Source organism: Xyrauchen texanus, chromosome 22 (genome assembly GCF_025860055.1).
Source record: "Xyrauchen texanus isolate HMW12.3.18 chromosome 22, RBS_HiC_50CHRs, whole genome shotgun sequence".
Taxonomy (NCBI): domain Eukaryota; kingdom Metazoa; phylum Chordata; class Actinopteri; order Cypriniformes; family Catostomidae; genus Xyrauchen; species Xyrauchen texanus.
Window position 1 is genome coordinate 3892435 of NC_068297.1, and position 16690 is coordinate 3909124.

Genomic DNA, 16690 nt, shown 5'->3' on the forward strand with positions numbered 1-16690 from the left:
GTAAGTATTTAACTGTCAAGACTCAAATAACGTTACTAATTAAACCTTTCTGAAATGGTAATATAATATATTCTTCATTATTCTGCTTCAGACCAGTTGTCATTTTCTGCAAATAAATGCTCTAAATTACTATATTTTTATTAGCAATTTGGGAGAAATGTTATCAGTACTTTATAAAATAAAACAAAAATGTTCATTTTACTCAAACTCATACATATAAAAAGTAAATCCAGGGAAACTGATCATTTTGCAGTGGTCTCTTAATTTTTCCAGAGCTGTATAACCAGTATATTGGCTGCTATAAATGTTTTTGTTTTCTTTGATTTGTCTCTAGAAAATAATAAATTTCTGCCAGAGACTTTGACAAAAATATGGCTATAAAACTACAAGAGAAGCCCATCTATTATAGGTGAATACTTCATTCCTCTTTATTGCATGTCTCACTGTCACATTTATAATAACAACAGATCAGACCACTGATCATGAGTACTGAAATGTATTTACAGAGGACAAATGATTTGTCTGTTTTGCAAAAAGATTGAAGTCACTTTATCCTCTTCTAAGACTGTATCTGTGGGTCCTCTTCAGAAGATAACACGAGCAAGTTCAAACATCACCTTTAGAGAGAAGACAAAAAACAGCTTAATGTTGCATGACTGCATATGCCACTGATTTTAAAATACATTTAGAGGACACCATTAAAACACTAGGTAAACTGCAGTATAAAATGTATGTCAGCTGGCTGGCAGACGTTAACTTAATTGGCATTCTTGCATTCACCGTTTACTAACCTCAATGGTGATGAGTATGACGATCATCCACTCTAATCTGAGACTGTGTTTCTCACTAAGATGATTCCTCATAAGGTCTGTTAGTTCAGTGCAATGCTGGAGCTTCTCATTTACAACCTAGAAACAAACAATGCATTTCCATTAGATCAATACAGCTATAGGGTGAAGTTTACATGAATACATTTAAAATTGTTTTATTAGGACATTTATTTAGTGTGCTTATCTTATGGCATTATGGGAGCGGTGTTGACAACTGCGAAATACACAAGGTAGTCATTATGCCAAAACACTGTGCATGTACTAATAATAATATCAAATAATAATATTGTAACATCATGATTATTGTTCCACAGTTTTCCAGCAAGGATTATGGTATTGATCATATCAGCATTGGTATGATTCAAGACCTACAGTGAGTAAGAAAAAGGATCACATATGATTTGATCAGTGGTTATTTACCTTGACTCTTCGGTTAATATTCAGGAACTGACATGTCTTGTCATAGAGCTGCTCCAGGTCTTCTCTGTCCCAGTAGAAATCAGGTGTGATCAGCAGGTCAGAACTGAGGTTTATACAGTGCCTGTGATGGTGTAAGAGATAGTAAGAAGAGAGGTGGATAAAACTGACACACAGCAAACAGTCCTGTATTTGGGTCCTCACCTCAAAGCAAAGAGCTCCCCTATTTTCTGCATAACTTCAGCCCTAGACAGTTTAACTCTTTGTCCAGATTTCAGCATCTGTTAAAAAAGGCTAAATATATATATAAATATACACACACAAAGTATATGTATATCATATATCAAAAGGATACATAATATACTTTGAAATACGATATACATATACTGTCAAATGTAACAAATCTGTGGCATATACATGTAAAAGTTACTTGAACCTGTATTACTTAAGAAAGAGAACATAAGTGGATCTACCTCAGGAATTGACTGGATAGACTCAACAAAGTTGTCCAGAGAGACCTCCCAGATTGCCAACTTCACTGAAATCACCCATGCAAAAAATGCAAACACCAACAAAGAATTTAAGAAGCAATGTTAACCCAGACAGAGACATTCAAATCGACTGGATAAATTCAAACATCAGCCAACCTGAGAGAGACAAGGCATTAGAAAATGCAAACTTCTCCAGAACGACCTGTTCATAATCCAGCTCTCCGTTAAACACAAAGTTTCCCCGATGGAGCTTTGAATTTCCCCTAAGCCCACAAACAAATACAAAATAAATAAATAAACAAATACAGTGTGTATACACCGATCAGCCGCAACATTAAAACCGCCTGCCTAATATTGTGTAGATCCCTCTCGTGCCGCCAAAACAGAGTCAATCCGCATCTCAGAATAGCAGAGATGATATTTTTCTCACTCAATTGTACAGAGTGGTTATCTGAGTTACTGTAGACTTTGTCAGTTCAAACCAGTCTGGCCATTCTCTGTTGACCTCTCTCATCAACAAGGCGTTGCCATCCACAGAACTGCCCCTCACTGGATGTTTTTTCTTTTAGGCACCATTCTGAGTAAATTCTAGAGACTGTTGTGTGTAAAAATCCCAGGAGATCAGCAGTTGCAGAAATACTCAAACCAGCCCATCTTGCACCAACAATCATCCATGCACCAAATTACTGACATTTTTTCCCCATTATGATGGTTGATGTGAACATTAACTGAAGCTTCTGACCCGTATCTGCATGATTTTATGCATTGTACTACTGTCGCACGATTGGCTGATTAGATAATCGCATGGATGATTGTTGATGTCAGACAGGCTGGTTTGAGTATTTCTGGGATTTTCACACACAACAGTCTCTAGAATTAACTGCAAATGGTGCCAAAAACAAAAAAGATCCAGTGAGCGGCAATTATGTGGACAGAAACGCCTTGTTGATGAGAGAGGTCAACAGAAAATGGCCAGACTGGTTCGTACTGTCAAAGTCCACAGTAACTCGGATAACCACTCTGTACAATTGTGATGAGAAGAATATCATCTCTGCTATTCTGAGATGCAGGTTGGCGCTGTTTTGGAGGCACGAGAGGAACCCTACACAATATTAGGCAGGTGGTTTTAATGTTGCGGATGATCAGTGTATTTATTTATATATATATATATATATATAGAAAGAAAATTTGCACCATCAGTAATAAATTAGAGGAAACTTCAGGAAGCACATTACATGATTTCAACAGATGCTTTCATGTTGCATTAAGAATATGAAGGTTTTTGTTTTAACTCACTCTCCTACTGAGTAATTGATCTCTTCATTCTCCCAGTGGACCAGAGCAACTTCATATGGTTGAATTTCATGCTGCTCCAGGATTCTCATCACAGTCTTTACCTGTGAATGAAAATATGCAGGAGATATTGAAACACCACAGAAACCTTCAATAATGATTTGTTGAGTGAAGAACCTTTAAGATATTTCAGAAGGTTATGAGTATGACTGCTTATTGGAAATGAATGGTAAACTGTTAAAAAAAAATCCATTATGAAAACTATGAAAAGTTGAGGCCTGGGAAGGAATTTTACTTACAGTTTTCTCTTCAACGTTCCAGAACACCACTGATCCTTCTCTGTGAAGCACACAAACCAGAAAATAATTACCAGTGCATCGAAACCAAAACCCAAAAGTTTGTGACAAAATATTCATCCAATTTTTCAGCATACCTAAAGAAAAATATTGTGCCACTATCGTTTGGTTTTGCAGCGTTCTCTGTTCCCATCACCAAAACATTAGAAGCATCTGAAATACAAAAAGACTTTAAATACTGTAAGACACTGTGCTTGCATCAAACCAGCATGCAGAGGTCAACCCTAAAGAGTAAAGGAAAGTTGAAATAGAAACCATGATGAAAATGACAGCTGGACTGACCCCTGGGTAATTCTTTGATTTCAATAAAGTCGTGAGCGATGAGATCGTAGCAGAGTGTAGGTAAGTGGTACTGGTCCGCAGTTGCATATGCGATGCATTGCATCATATCCTAAAAATATGCAAATAAACACAAAATGATTCATCATCATCCTCTATTTTAGATAAGGCATGTTGAAGTCAAATAGGCCAAGACATTTCCTCTGGTGCTGTAATGATCACAAAGCTGATGTTTTCAAATTGTATTAACAGAAACTAGGAATAGCAAGATTTAAATAATTAACGTGATTAATTGTGTGATTCCAGAAGTATCAAGAATTGTATGTTCTTCCATAAAACAGTTATTGTAAGGAATAGTTTATTTCAAATAAAAAAATATGACGTCAGTTTACATGTTTTACATCTTGATTTATTTATGTGTTCTTCGAGCAAACCACCAAGTCAAACATTGTCATCATTATCTTTTTTTTTCCAAACAATGAAAGTGAATGGCAACTTTGGTATCTAACATTCTCAGAACAGAAGATATTTTCTGATCATATCATATCAACAGGACACACCTCCTCCTGGCTGGGCTGATTGGTTCGAGATGGCTGTTTTGTTCTTGGTCCCTTCAAGGTTCTTTTGCCAGGCATGCCTCCTTGTTTCAGAACTGATTTGGTGACAATGGTTGTGGACTGCAGCCTCATTTGTGTGCTCCATGTTTTGAATTTCAAATGCAAGGGAATCTGCATTTTAGAGTTAAACATAACTTGTCTTTGTAACTCTCCTCTTTGCAGTCTTGAGGAATCTGTAAATCTGACATTGTGTAAACTAATGTGACAGTGTGTCTGTTTTTTATTCCAGCTTTGTGTAGAAGCACTGCATGCCAGCATGGATCTGTTTAAATTGGTGACACAGTCTAATCCATAATGTGTTCTGTGAGCAAATCCACAGGCTTGTGTCCTCCTCAAGGGTTGGTACAATCTCCATAGAGCCTTGAGAGACATGCCTACCTGTATGAATGACAGTTTCAGTGGTAAAAATCAGTGTTACATGGTTTTTTTTAACATTGCATTATATTTAGCAGCATTATATGAACTGTTTGTGTATCGTCTGCGTGTAGCATCCAACTGACCTTCAACAGCATGTCAACACTCACACTCAGTTTGCATTGGTCATGTCTTATCTAAATTATATTGTAAAATGAATGCATATGCAAAGACGCCAAATACGTGTTTACCTCATTCTGACCACATGACATAAAGTCGATACAGTATCAGTTGTTTTGTTGATACTGCTATCAAAATGAGCATCTCTTTGACTTACTCTGAGATTCAAATCATACAAACAAATGTGCACTATACAACAAACAGCAGTAAAACGCTTTAATCTTCAACAGCTTACCTGTCGCGTAGCTTCCCGCGAAATATTAGAGCGTTCTGTGGCACAAACTGTTACATTGTAACAATAAATGTTCCTACATTCACATAAAGTTTATTTGACAGTTCAAACAGCACGAGAGGTCCGGGTTACTTCCTGTGTTTTGCGTTGACGTCACTACTGTAAAATTGCTCCGCCCCCTGCTGATACGTTCTCGTTTGTAGAGGATTTTATTTACGATTTCTGATAAAATTATATTATCATATTGGCAAAACATTTTATCCATAAATGTATATTTTCTAATCTCCCTCACTGTTTGTAGTATTTAATAATAAAGTAAAACAATTTACTGTCCTGATATGAATGAAAAATTAAAAAAGCTTTTAAATAATTTTTTATATTATTACTATAAATTGTTATAAAAATATTATTGTCCTTTGTTATTGAACGTTGTCTTATTTTAATTTTATTTTTTTGTGAAGAGCCTTCGTTTATGGATTGGCTGTGGCTTGTGAATGTATTTTTGGTTGTTTATATTGGTTTTTTATTTTAATTAAAACGTAAGTGGTATTTATTTGGACTTATTTTAAGTTGTTTCTGTGAATTTTATCATTTTGTAAATGTCACAGTCCCATTCTTGAGAGCTCAAAATTTGTCAAATGTTGCAATGTTTCAATACTTTGATTTTATAGATTGTTTTGCTTTTAAGTGTCTTAAAATGGCTGTATGAATAATAATAAAAACCTATGGTTATATAGGCTACACTAAGGAGTTAAATAATTATTATGAATGGAAAAGGGAGTTTTATAAATAAATAAAATACAATTATAAATAAATAAACAAGGAAAAAGTATGAAAACGTTTGCTTCATTTAGTTAAAAAGGCCTATTGAACATGGAACAAAATCTTCTTTATTTTTATAGAAATTAATTTAGTGGCATTGGTATCCTGTAACGTCGTCCTGATGGAAGAAGCTGAAACTCATGATTAAGATGTGTTGTTTTATTTATTATCGATAAGGCCTTTCTGTGTATTGCCATATTGTGTAGGCATCTATTGATTTTTGTGTGATGCCGACCATTTTTCCAGCTGTAAAATACATTTTGTTTTATTTTGCAGTTAGTTGACCATTCCAAACAGTGTTTGTTTGTTTTTACCTTTCATTTCGCTTTTTCATCAATTATTAGACTAAATCTTAAACTATAATCCCTATCATTTTTCTTGTCCCATAACGCTTTGCGGGTGATGCGGGTGGAACTTCCGGTTAAGCATAAACAATCGTTATGTTATGTACCAACAAAAAATTTTAAATGATAGAAACTTGAGAACAAATGATCACAGAATTATAGCAAGGCGATATTGTTCTTCCTCGCATATCTGTTTATGATTATGGGTTTCAGGATGATGTAAAAATATAGAAGCATTTTAGTTATTTTTAGTTATTTACTCAAGTCAGAACCAGTTTGTTTCTGGTTTTTGTTCCATGTAGGAAGATAATTATGATTCACATTAAACATATGTATGGTCATTTGATATACAATTGAATTAAAAAATACAAATCAGCAGGTTTTGTGTATATCATACTGTATGAGTATTTTTATTGCAAAGGTTTCTTACTCCTCGGCAAACTGTACATACATAAATATCCTTTCCTTTGATATCAGTAGTTAACATACAATAAAGTATATTCATGACACAGTTAACATGATTGTTACAGCAAATTAGTCAAAATCAAAAATGGCAATATATATCAAAATGATTATTTTAAAACCAAAAGGATGACCACATGGCAAAAATGCATATAAAAAGTAATTGCAATATAGAGTTCATAAAATGTTTTTTTCTCTATTTTTACAAGTTGTACAAGCAATTCTGCACAATTCTCTCCAATAAAGTATATAATTTCCATGATTTAAAAAGGTCTTTAGACCCGATCAACCGTTCAGTTCTTTCAACTGTACCAGTGTTGAGTTAATATCTAACGCTCTCCTAAAAAAAAAAGACTTGTTTTTCAAATTTGGAAGAACATCTGTAGTATTAAAGATGACCTGTCTTACAGCATATCAAATGTTCAGTGCAATAGGCTTGATTCTAACATCTACACAAGACTCGGTGATGTACTGTAAAATTAGCAGCTGTATTTTGCTATACAAGGACATGATAATAATTCACTTTTCACTGCCAAACTACTCAATATGGCAGTAGTCAATTCCGAGTAACACGTATGGTTGTTGCCGTGATGAAGTTTCTACATAGAAATTAGGCTCATGTGGGTGGAGGCCCTTTGGTGTAGCTAAGCATGGGGTGGAAGGAGCGGGCAAAGTTGTTGATTTGGGCACAGCTGTAGTCTTCCTCAGACGTTGGCATGAGGCAGGCCACGACCACCAGCAGCAGCAGGAGGAGCTGCACGGGCATTGCGGCCCAGAGGACACGTTTCAGGAAGGTTTTGCACCAGGACGATGGTTCATCCTTGTCAGAATGGGAGGAACCGGATCCAGCGGCGTTGCGAGACCTGCTCACATACGACATGAGAGCACAAGAGAGGGGCAAGTGTTCAGATGCAAAATTTGGTAATTTTTCTGTCTAAAACCGGCTTAAAAAAGGGGATTTGTGTAGGCCTAGAGTCACAACTTCACAAGACATCTACAGCAAGCTTCTAGCTTCTATAAAAGATTATTTACACAGTGACACCCAAAAGCTTTGAACACACCAATGTATGACTGTTAAAATGTGTGAACGTCATTGCATTAGCTAACAAAATATAAAACCAAGTGGAATCTGCAAACAAATTAGGCCAGAGCTTCTCTCAAAACTAACTTTTGGAGTGGTAGTGGTGTAGTGGTCTAAACCACAGTACTGGTAAACTGGTTATCAGAAGGTTGTTGGTTCAAGCCCCACAGCCACCACCATTGTGTCCTTGATCAAGGCACTTAACTCCAGGTTGCTCCGGGGGGATTGTCCCTGTAAGAAGGGCTCTGTATGTCGCTTTGGATAAAAGCATCTGCCAAATGCATAAATGTAAACTTCACTCTTTCTGATTCCTGGTTTCCAACTAATTTTCTTAATTCTTTTTCGATTCCGAAAAATGGGAGGCCAAGTTAAATCTCATAATAAACAGCACAAGATAAAGCGTTCTATACACTGTTTATGGTAGTATGAATGACAAAAGATCTTGTGTTTTTTATAAGCCAATAAAAGTGGGTATATCCACATCCCAACGCGTGATACTGCAATCCCATTGGAAGAATTTGAGGCATGGTTGGCTGAGCAGATACGTCTGTATTCCGAAGAGCTACCGCACATAATTTATGTTTACATTTACATTTATGCATTTGGCAGATGCTTTTATCCAAAGCGACTTACAGTGCACTTATTACAGGGACAATCCCCCTGGAGCAACCTGGAGTTAAGTGCCTTGCTCAAGGACACAATGGTGGTGGCTGTGGGGTTCGAACCAGTGTCCTTCTGATTACCAGATTACCAGTTATGTGCTTAGACCACTACACCACCACTCCACATAATGTTAAAAGGGACCCACTTTATATTAGGTGTACTATATCTTTAAGTACTATGTATTGAAGCATTTTGATAAAATGTACTTATAGGGTCTGACCCCAAAACTTAGTGAGCCGCCTCGCTGTTTACAGCCTACATAGGCAGCTGTCTTCTTTCTAAGCATACCGATTTGGAACGCTCTACATAGGCAGCAGCTTTGCACATCATTCAAATGGCGCATCTCAAGCACAGCCAATGGGACACATGACTCGCAACTTATTTCAATACAGGTGATGCAAGAGACACAAAGCGATCCTCTAATGAGCTTAAATACAGCATAATTAAGATACCTACCTTTTGGAAAAGCCATCACGTATATGATGTCTTAAAATGCTGCCTTTGGAGGATGCTCACCCATTAAACGTATTGTTGAATTGTACTTATAGTATCTGCAATTATTTACATCTGTAGCTAACCTGTTAACCTTAACCCAACCCTTACCCTAAACCTATCCCTACTCCTAAAGGCGGCGCTAGAATGCGCCATGTCGTCTACTAGATGCGTCCAGTGTGCGACCCCATTAATCCTACCCGTACCTAAACCTCAGTAGCAGCAAATGTGAATCTTGTGAAAGGTTTGAAGAACAATATGTAGTTACACAATAAGTACATTGCATTGTATGTATTTTGATGTAAGCACATAGTCGTTAAAGACACCTTGTAGAAAGTGGGACCGTTAAAATCATTATTTCACCTACTGTAAAACTGCCTGTTACCGCTTATCGGTTATTCTTGTTTAGAAAGAATATATTTACTAGTATGCATTTGTCATCCATGTTTTGTACACTAAAGGGGATTGTACACTGGATGTGTTTGGCAGACGAAATGGCGCATTCTAAAATTCAAAACAATTGTTTTCTATGAATGCACGCACAACGCCCCCGCCGCTCCGCATATGTCGGCGGCACCCAGCTACGACTTTAATTTACACAACTTTAATTAGTTACAGCGTAAATGGACACAGAGTTATAATTTACACATTATAAAATATTTGAGTATTGCACCATTAAACTTAGGTGAAACGTAACCCTACGTGTAAACTAAATATTTAAGTAAGCCTCTGACTTGGGATAAAAAAGCAAACCGATTGGAAGACATCAATGAGCTACATATAGTATGACAATGTTGACATTTACACACATTACGAGAGAAAATAAAGTAAAAATAGACTTCTTATAACTGTTCAGCAAGAAACTGATTTAAATGGTGCAGTTTCCAGTATATGTCGCCCGGTGTCACTGCCATGTAAAGTTACGAAATATACAACACATATAAATGTCAATTTTTCCAATCGATTGTTTTATCATTTAAAACAAACTTTTTTTTTTTGTGAAAAGTTATACTAGAAAAGTGTGATTGTGCTATCTTTCTTTAAAATGAATCCTGCTTGGTTTGTTATTGTGTTATCTAAAGCAATGGCATTCGTACATTTTGGGAGCCACTGTATGTTTTCATATATTTCTGTACTGAATCATTTCTCCATGCCCCTTGCTGTTCCTTTATCTTTATCTCTGTCTAACACTGTTACATAACATCTGGGTACACATTAGCCATCCAAAGCTTGACACAAATAGAGTTAGTTTGAAGTCTTTAGCAGCATTTAAAAGCAACAGGGCCATTTCAAAAGAGAATGCCTTCTTATATGCAGTATATTATGTCTTTTTGTTAAAGAGTTGTTATACAGAGTGCCTGCCAACAGGAAAAAGCATAGCTTGACAAAGTTTTCAGTTAAGTGGCGATTTTAGGGTAGTTCGTTTTCCTTAACATCTAGGGTTGGCTGGTGTGGCTTATTTGTTAAAGTGCTAGGCTGAAAACCAAAATGTTGAAGGAGAAACAAGAGAAAACCTTCTCCCCAAGCCAACAAGAGTATTTATGAAAATTAATCCGCAAAAATGGAAAATGGTTTGTTTCGAAATAATCATATTGACGTCACAACCATGGCCTTCCATGTTTACAGAACTATGTCCATTCAGTCTTCAGCAACGTGGCGGGAGGCGTGACTCATTTAGCATGTGAAGAGGTAAGCCAATCAATACAGTATCATTTACATACAGAATTCTTAAAGGTGCAGTAGCCTGTTTAATAAAGGTCAGAGGGAGGGTGGAAAACTTGGTGCAAGAAAACCTTAATATTATAAGTGCACAAAATCTAGAATATTTCTATTTTAAAAGTATCCTGTGTCCTGAGTCTCTGTAAAGGACAATGATGGATGTTCAATACTCAAGTTTTACTACTGTCATCAAACTGCACGAATGGCTGATTGGAGGGGGGAGATGATTGATTAGTCAAAAGAGCAGATGTGAAAGATGTGACACACAAAAGAAACAAGAGAAAGACACTTTTGCCAAGATTGTTCATTGCAGACGCTTGCTGGATACATGGACAAGAAAAATGAATTTCTCAGCAACAAGCAGACTAGCAGAAATATTTTTAGCCGAGTATGTTAGGCGAAATATATATATATATATATATATATATATATAAAAAGCATGTTTTTAGAAAGTGTTATGAGGCAGCCATTCTGGAGTCGTACACTTCAGCCTGGTGCAAGGGCTCCCGTTTGAAGTGTCTATCTCAGGTCCCTAACCTGAGCAGTGTCTAGAATCACAGAAGATGATGGAAGTCATCAACATGAGCCTTTAAGATTTGCCCATCAGCAGGATTTCATTGGCTTTCGCATTGTTTAATGCTTTTATGACATGCCGTGCCAATACTGGGAAAGTGCAAGGGTGGTCTGTCTGGTTTATACACTGCAAAAAAGCTCGTTTTTGATCACTATATGGTCTTGTTTTCCAGTTAGAATATCTTAACATCCTTAAAACAAGATAAATTAACTCGAAAAGCAAAATTGCACAAGGCATTAAGACTTGTTTGGAGAGAATAGATCTTGAATTATGTTTATTTCTCATATCCCAATTTTTTATAACAAAACTTAGTGAGGTTTATGCTTAAAAAATGCCAATGAGATATATAAAAATTAACTTAAAGGGATAGTCCACCCAAAATGGAGATATATTTACCAAAGATATATTTACCTAAGAAGCAATGTTGCATAGGATATTAATACATGTCTTCAGAGAGTATACCTTGAATTAAAGGGATAAACCCCCCCCAAAAAAAAGACACTCAAGGAGATATTAGGCAGAATGTTAGCCTCAGTCACCATTAACTTTCATTGTAGGGAAAAAAGATGCATTGACAGTGAATGGTGACTGAGGCTAACGTTCTACCTGATATCTTCTTGAGTGTTGCACAGAAGTCATACAGGTTTGGAACTTCATGAGGGTGAGTTAATGATGACAGGGGGACTATCCCTTTAATTCAAGGTATACGCTCTGAAGACAGGTATTACTATCCTATGCAACTTTGCTTCTTAGGTAAATATATCTTGTTTTAAGGAGGTTTAGATATTTTCACTTGAAAATATAATTAAAACAGCTATTTTTGCTTTGTAAGACACTCTCCGCTTTAACAAGAGAGACATTCGGGGGTCATCCCAGACTTATGTGCGCCTGCGGTCAAGTAATGAGCTGAGTTCCATTATCTTCTGAGTGTTCTAGAAACCAGGAGAGAAGTACCTGTGAAGTGGATTGCTCACAGACGCTCCGGGCTGTGACAGACTACTTTTGCCCCGTGGCTGTTTGTAATGAACAGGGGGGTAAAAGAAAGAAAGAATGATTCAGTCCAGGCAAATAAAGACAAAGCTACTGATGAAAGAAACCCAACAAAATCAAATGAGGGGGTGACATCATCCTTGTGGAGACAAAGAAACTGGTTCTTCATGGCACATTTCTCATAAAAACGACTTCTAATTTGCCATGTACACACTGCAGTTAAATATGGTTGTCACTTTTCTTTTGAGAGTTTAATATAGTTCTATACACGCAGAATTCACTCCTAAAAAAGATTCAGGTAGTGACAACTGAATATACAGAAGTCAGAAGTTTACATACACTTAGGTTGAAGTCATTAAAACAATTTTTTTAACAACTCCACGGATATATTCTCTTAGTTAGGACATCTACTTTGTGCATGACGGGTCCAACAATTGTTTACAGAGGATTGTTTCAGTTTTAATTGATCACAATTCCAGTGGGTCAGAAGTTTACATACACTAAGTTAACTGTGCCATTAAGCAGCTTGGAAAATTCCAGAAAATGATGTCAAGCCTTTAGACTATTAGCCAATTAGCTTCTGATTGGAGGTGTACCTGTGGATGTATTTTAAGGCCTATCTACAAACTCAGTGCCTCTTTGCTTGTCAGTGACATCATGGGAAAATCAAAAGAAGTCAGCCAAGACCTCAGAAACAAAAATGTGGACCTCCACAAGTCTGGTTCATCCTTGGGAGCAATTTCCAAATGCCTGAAGGCACCAATTTAAAGGCAATGCTACCAAATACTAACAAAGTGTATGTAAACTTCAGTCCCACTGGAAATGTGATAAAAGCTGAAATAAATAATTCTCTACTATTATTCTGACATTTCACATTCTTAAAATAAAGTAGTGATCCTAACTGACCTAAGACAGGGACAGTTTTCTACGATTAAATGTCAGGAATTGTCAAAAACTTTGTTTAAATGTATTTGGCTAAGGTGTATGTACATTTCTGACTTCAACTGTACATCAAATCTGCATCGTGTGTATGGAGTTCAAGTCTCAGAGTTCAAAATGTCTCATAATTAACATAATTGAATTGAAACAACAACATGTCAAGAACATGTACGGGTCATTTTTTTTACCCCAAATCAACACAAACACACACACACACACACACACACACACACACACACACACACACACACACACACACACACACACACTGACATTATTTTCAAAACAATTCAGCATATTTTACCCCCAATTCTCATTACTGTAATGCTAAAGGAACAAAAAGTATTTATCCTGTACATCATGGCAGTACTTTTCCAGATTAAAAAAGTTCTGTTTTACAGTAATGGGAATAAAACTGCATAATTGTATAAAATATTGTCACAGTAAAAAAAAAAAATCTTAATTGTCCAAAAATGGTAAATATAATTTATAATTTTGTCTTTGATTTTTGGAGTGAAATGTGACCTGGACATGTTTTCATGAGTATGTTTTTCACAGAACCAGTTTTCCTTGAAGACTGCATTATGGGGATCTAGAATAAGTATGAATGGAGGGAGAAATGAGAAGAGGAACCAAACAAGCCAGAATTTAGGGGTGTGGAGCAGGTGAGAAAAGAATATATATATATATTTTTTTATTTATTTTTTTTAAAGGATGTAAAATTAAGATAAATAATTTTACATCCTTGGAGATAAATAACTCCAGAACTAATTATGCTCCTCTGTCTGAGAAGAGCATGCTGGGAAGGGGTCCTGAGTTTTGGAGGAACTCGGAGCAAAAATACTAAAGGTGCCAAGTGTACTTTTAGGGGGCTAAGTTCCAGGGACATTAAGGGCACAAGTGTCAAACTGTTGTCTCAATGTTTCAAGCAAACACTTCAGTCTCTGAAGGACCCCACAGAACATGAGTATAACATGTTACCGATCGCTGGCGACTGGGAGTGCTGCGTCCAGACACAGGGCTCAATGAACTAGACGTATCCAACTCATCAGCAGATGACCCAGATGACAGATCCTGAAGAGTTTGTGTTGGTGTTGGAGAAAGAGAGAGTATGAGGGAGAGAAACATAAAATGGATACACCAAGATTTAGGCCACAAACATACTTTAGTTTACACAAGTACGCATATGCAAATTGCAAGTGCTTGTCTGATGCGTTGCCACTTCATGGTCCGGTTGAACATGCTTGCTTAACATGTTTTCTTGCATTACTGTTTTTGTTAACAAACTTCTGTAATCAAGGGGGTGATAGAGTTACCTTGAAAAGATTGTGCCACAAAACTGTATGTGTTATTTTTCAGGCCAGTTGCGACAAATACATCAACTTTTACTTTCTTGCTCAGTAATATTATTTTTAAACTGTTGCTCCACCATGACAGTAGATGACTGACGTACCATAGTAGTAGACAGTTTAGACGATGTTGACTATAGCGCCCCTTGAGGCATTGTTGATAATGCAACATGCACCTGCATGCAGCTTGTGTTTCGAATCGCAGGCTGACACATTTTAGAATGCAACAAAACGCGAAATCGATCTTGCGTAGCTCAACATGTCTGCGTACACGTACTTAGGTAGAGTATGTTTCAAGCACAAGTTTAGGGCTGAAAATATTCCTTCAGCTTCTAGATGCATTGCATGAATTTTAATGATTTTATTCTGTTTGAATCAGTGTTTCTGGGGGGTGTTCATAAAGGATACATTTTGGTTTCCATTAGAACTATTCTTGAATAATTGGAATATGTATACATGGAGCAGACAGATATCATTGGCTCTTGACGTGTCAAATGAAAAATAGTTCAAATTTGTACGCAGTGTAGCACATAAAATGTAGGTCAATAGCGAGACGCCCTTTTTTTCGTCTGGGTCTATCAAGTTTTTAATAAATAAATAAAAACTTGACAATTACTTGTATACTTCTCTTTTATGATGAACATGTTTTCAATTACGGAGTTCAAAGTAATCTTTATATTTTATCTCTAAAATTCAAAAATGTCAAAAATGAAAAAGGAGATATATTTTGGTCTGTTCCCACCCAAAACCGATTGGATCCCTTCAGAAGACATGGATTAAACCACTGGAGTCTTATGGATTACCTTTATGTTGCCTTAATGCCCTTTATTGGAGCTTGAGATTTTGGTCACCATTCACTTGCATTGTATGGACAAACAGAAACACCTCCATTAAATATCTTTGTGTTCCGCAGAACAAATAAAGTCACAAGTTTGAGATGAAATAACGGTGAGTAAAAGATTAAGAGAGTAATAGACTAAAATAATAAGATAAACATTTCGGGGTGAACTATTCCTTAAAACGAGATAAAAAGTTTTTTAAATCTCAATTTGAATCACCTCGGACAACCTTAATGGTAAATAACCCATGTACAATTTGAAACAATGGCCCAATCAGAAGATGATGGGGGTGGGACAAGCATCTCGAGTGTATTTACGGTAGGAGGCTTTTATTGTACTGCTTTCCTGAATTGTACGACAACGATACATCAACATTTTAACTGAGAATCTCAGGTGTGTAATACACCACAGCTGTGCTACTTATAGCTGTTTTTAAATGCATCATGCGTGAACGCTCCTTCAATTAGCCGATCACAGAACTAAAAACACGTCAAGACTGTTCTGCTGTGTTGCTGGCAGCCTATAACAAACCTGTTGACTGCTGGTGATGTCCAGGGTCTTCTGCAACTCTCTAATGTCTCGATTTACCTCCTTCAGCAGTAGTTTGAGACGGTTCCCGATGACATGCACCTTCTCTTTGGCTTTCAGACAGTCACTGCCCTCTGAGTGGACCAGCAGCTGTAGGGACATGTCCTGCAGGGACGCCACCTTCAACTGGGAGTCCAGCAACTCCAGACGGATTTGCTGTTGAGATGGAAAAGACAAACATGATGATCAAACAGTGTTTAAAAGGGATAGTTACCCCAAAACTGAAAATTCTCTAACCTTCATATTGTTTTAAACTATTGCATTTAGTGCTAAAAGCAACTAAAGTTCTTGCAAGAGCATGCGTGCCAATGTGAACAAGCTTCTCTCGTGACGTCAGGATTATTTGCATGCCTTCTGACTCGGAATGTGTCACACAAGTGGCATGGACTGCATTATTAAGCTAAAAAGAATAAGAGAAGTGGTTTACCAAAAGTGTTTTGTGATGCTCCTGTAAGGTATCGCTGTCCTGAGTGAGGTCAATAGGGATGATCTCATTTCTTCTCCGGTCAATATTCTCCAGCCACAGAAGGAGACCATGACTCATCTCATGGAAGTCCTGATATTAGGAAAAACAAGAATGCCATCAGATGCCACCTTTGACATCATAAGTGATTTGTTTGTAGCAGCTTTTGCCTCTTTTATTAAAGAGAAAGTCAAAAAGACGACAAGACTTTTTAAGTAAAAGTGAAAGACTTACTTTCCATAGAAGATCTCCCAACCCTTATTCATATTACATATAGCAACCTCCCTAATCCGTTTGAACACTGAATGTTATGGTG

The 16690-nt window shown here is 36.8% G+C and overlaps 2 protein-coding genes across 2 annotated transcripts in view; both read right to left on the bottom strand.

The window, feature by feature from the left end:
* Nucleotides 1-359: 359 nt before the first annotated feature.
* On the bottom strand, nucleotides 360-5196 carry rmnd1 (required for meiotic nuclear division 1 homolog). Its single transcript, XM_052153672.1, has 12 exons — nucleotides 5053-5196; nucleotides 4227-4661; nucleotides 3670-3778; nucleotides 3465-3540; nucleotides 3331-3370; nucleotides 3035-3135; nucleotides 1895-2001; nucleotides 1721-1785; nucleotides 1452-1528; nucleotides 1251-1371; nucleotides 792-908; nucleotides 360-617 (listed from the first exon to the last, which is right to left on the bottom strand). Exons 2-12 carry the CDS (start codon nucleotides 4653-4655, stop codon nucleotides 585-587), a joined length of 1275 nt encoding a protein of 424 aa, XP_052009632.1. The 5' UTR covers nucleotides 4656-4661; nucleotides 5053-5196; the 3' UTR covers nucleotides 360-584.
* A 1413-nt stretch (nucleotides 5197-6609) lies between these two features.
* The window catches only part of LOC127662469 (nesprin-1-like), a 142898-nt gene continuing 132817 nt past the window's right edge, over nucleotides 6610-16690 (bottom strand). The window contains exons 140-144 of the mRNA XM_052153646.1: nucleotides 16339-16467; nucleotides 15855-16067; nucleotides 14117-14209; nucleotides 12161-12219; nucleotides 6610-7540 (exon numbers count right to left, since the gene is read on the bottom strand). Of these exons, the coding sequence (XP_052009606.1) occupies nucleotides 7294-7540; nucleotides 12161-12219; nucleotides 14117-14209; nucleotides 15855-16067; nucleotides 16339-16467 (741 nt within the window). The 3' untranslated portion in view covers nucleotides 6610-7293. The remainder of the gene's footprint in view (nucleotides 7541-12160; nucleotides 12220-14116; nucleotides 14210-15854; nucleotides 16068-16338; nucleotides 16468-16690) is intronic.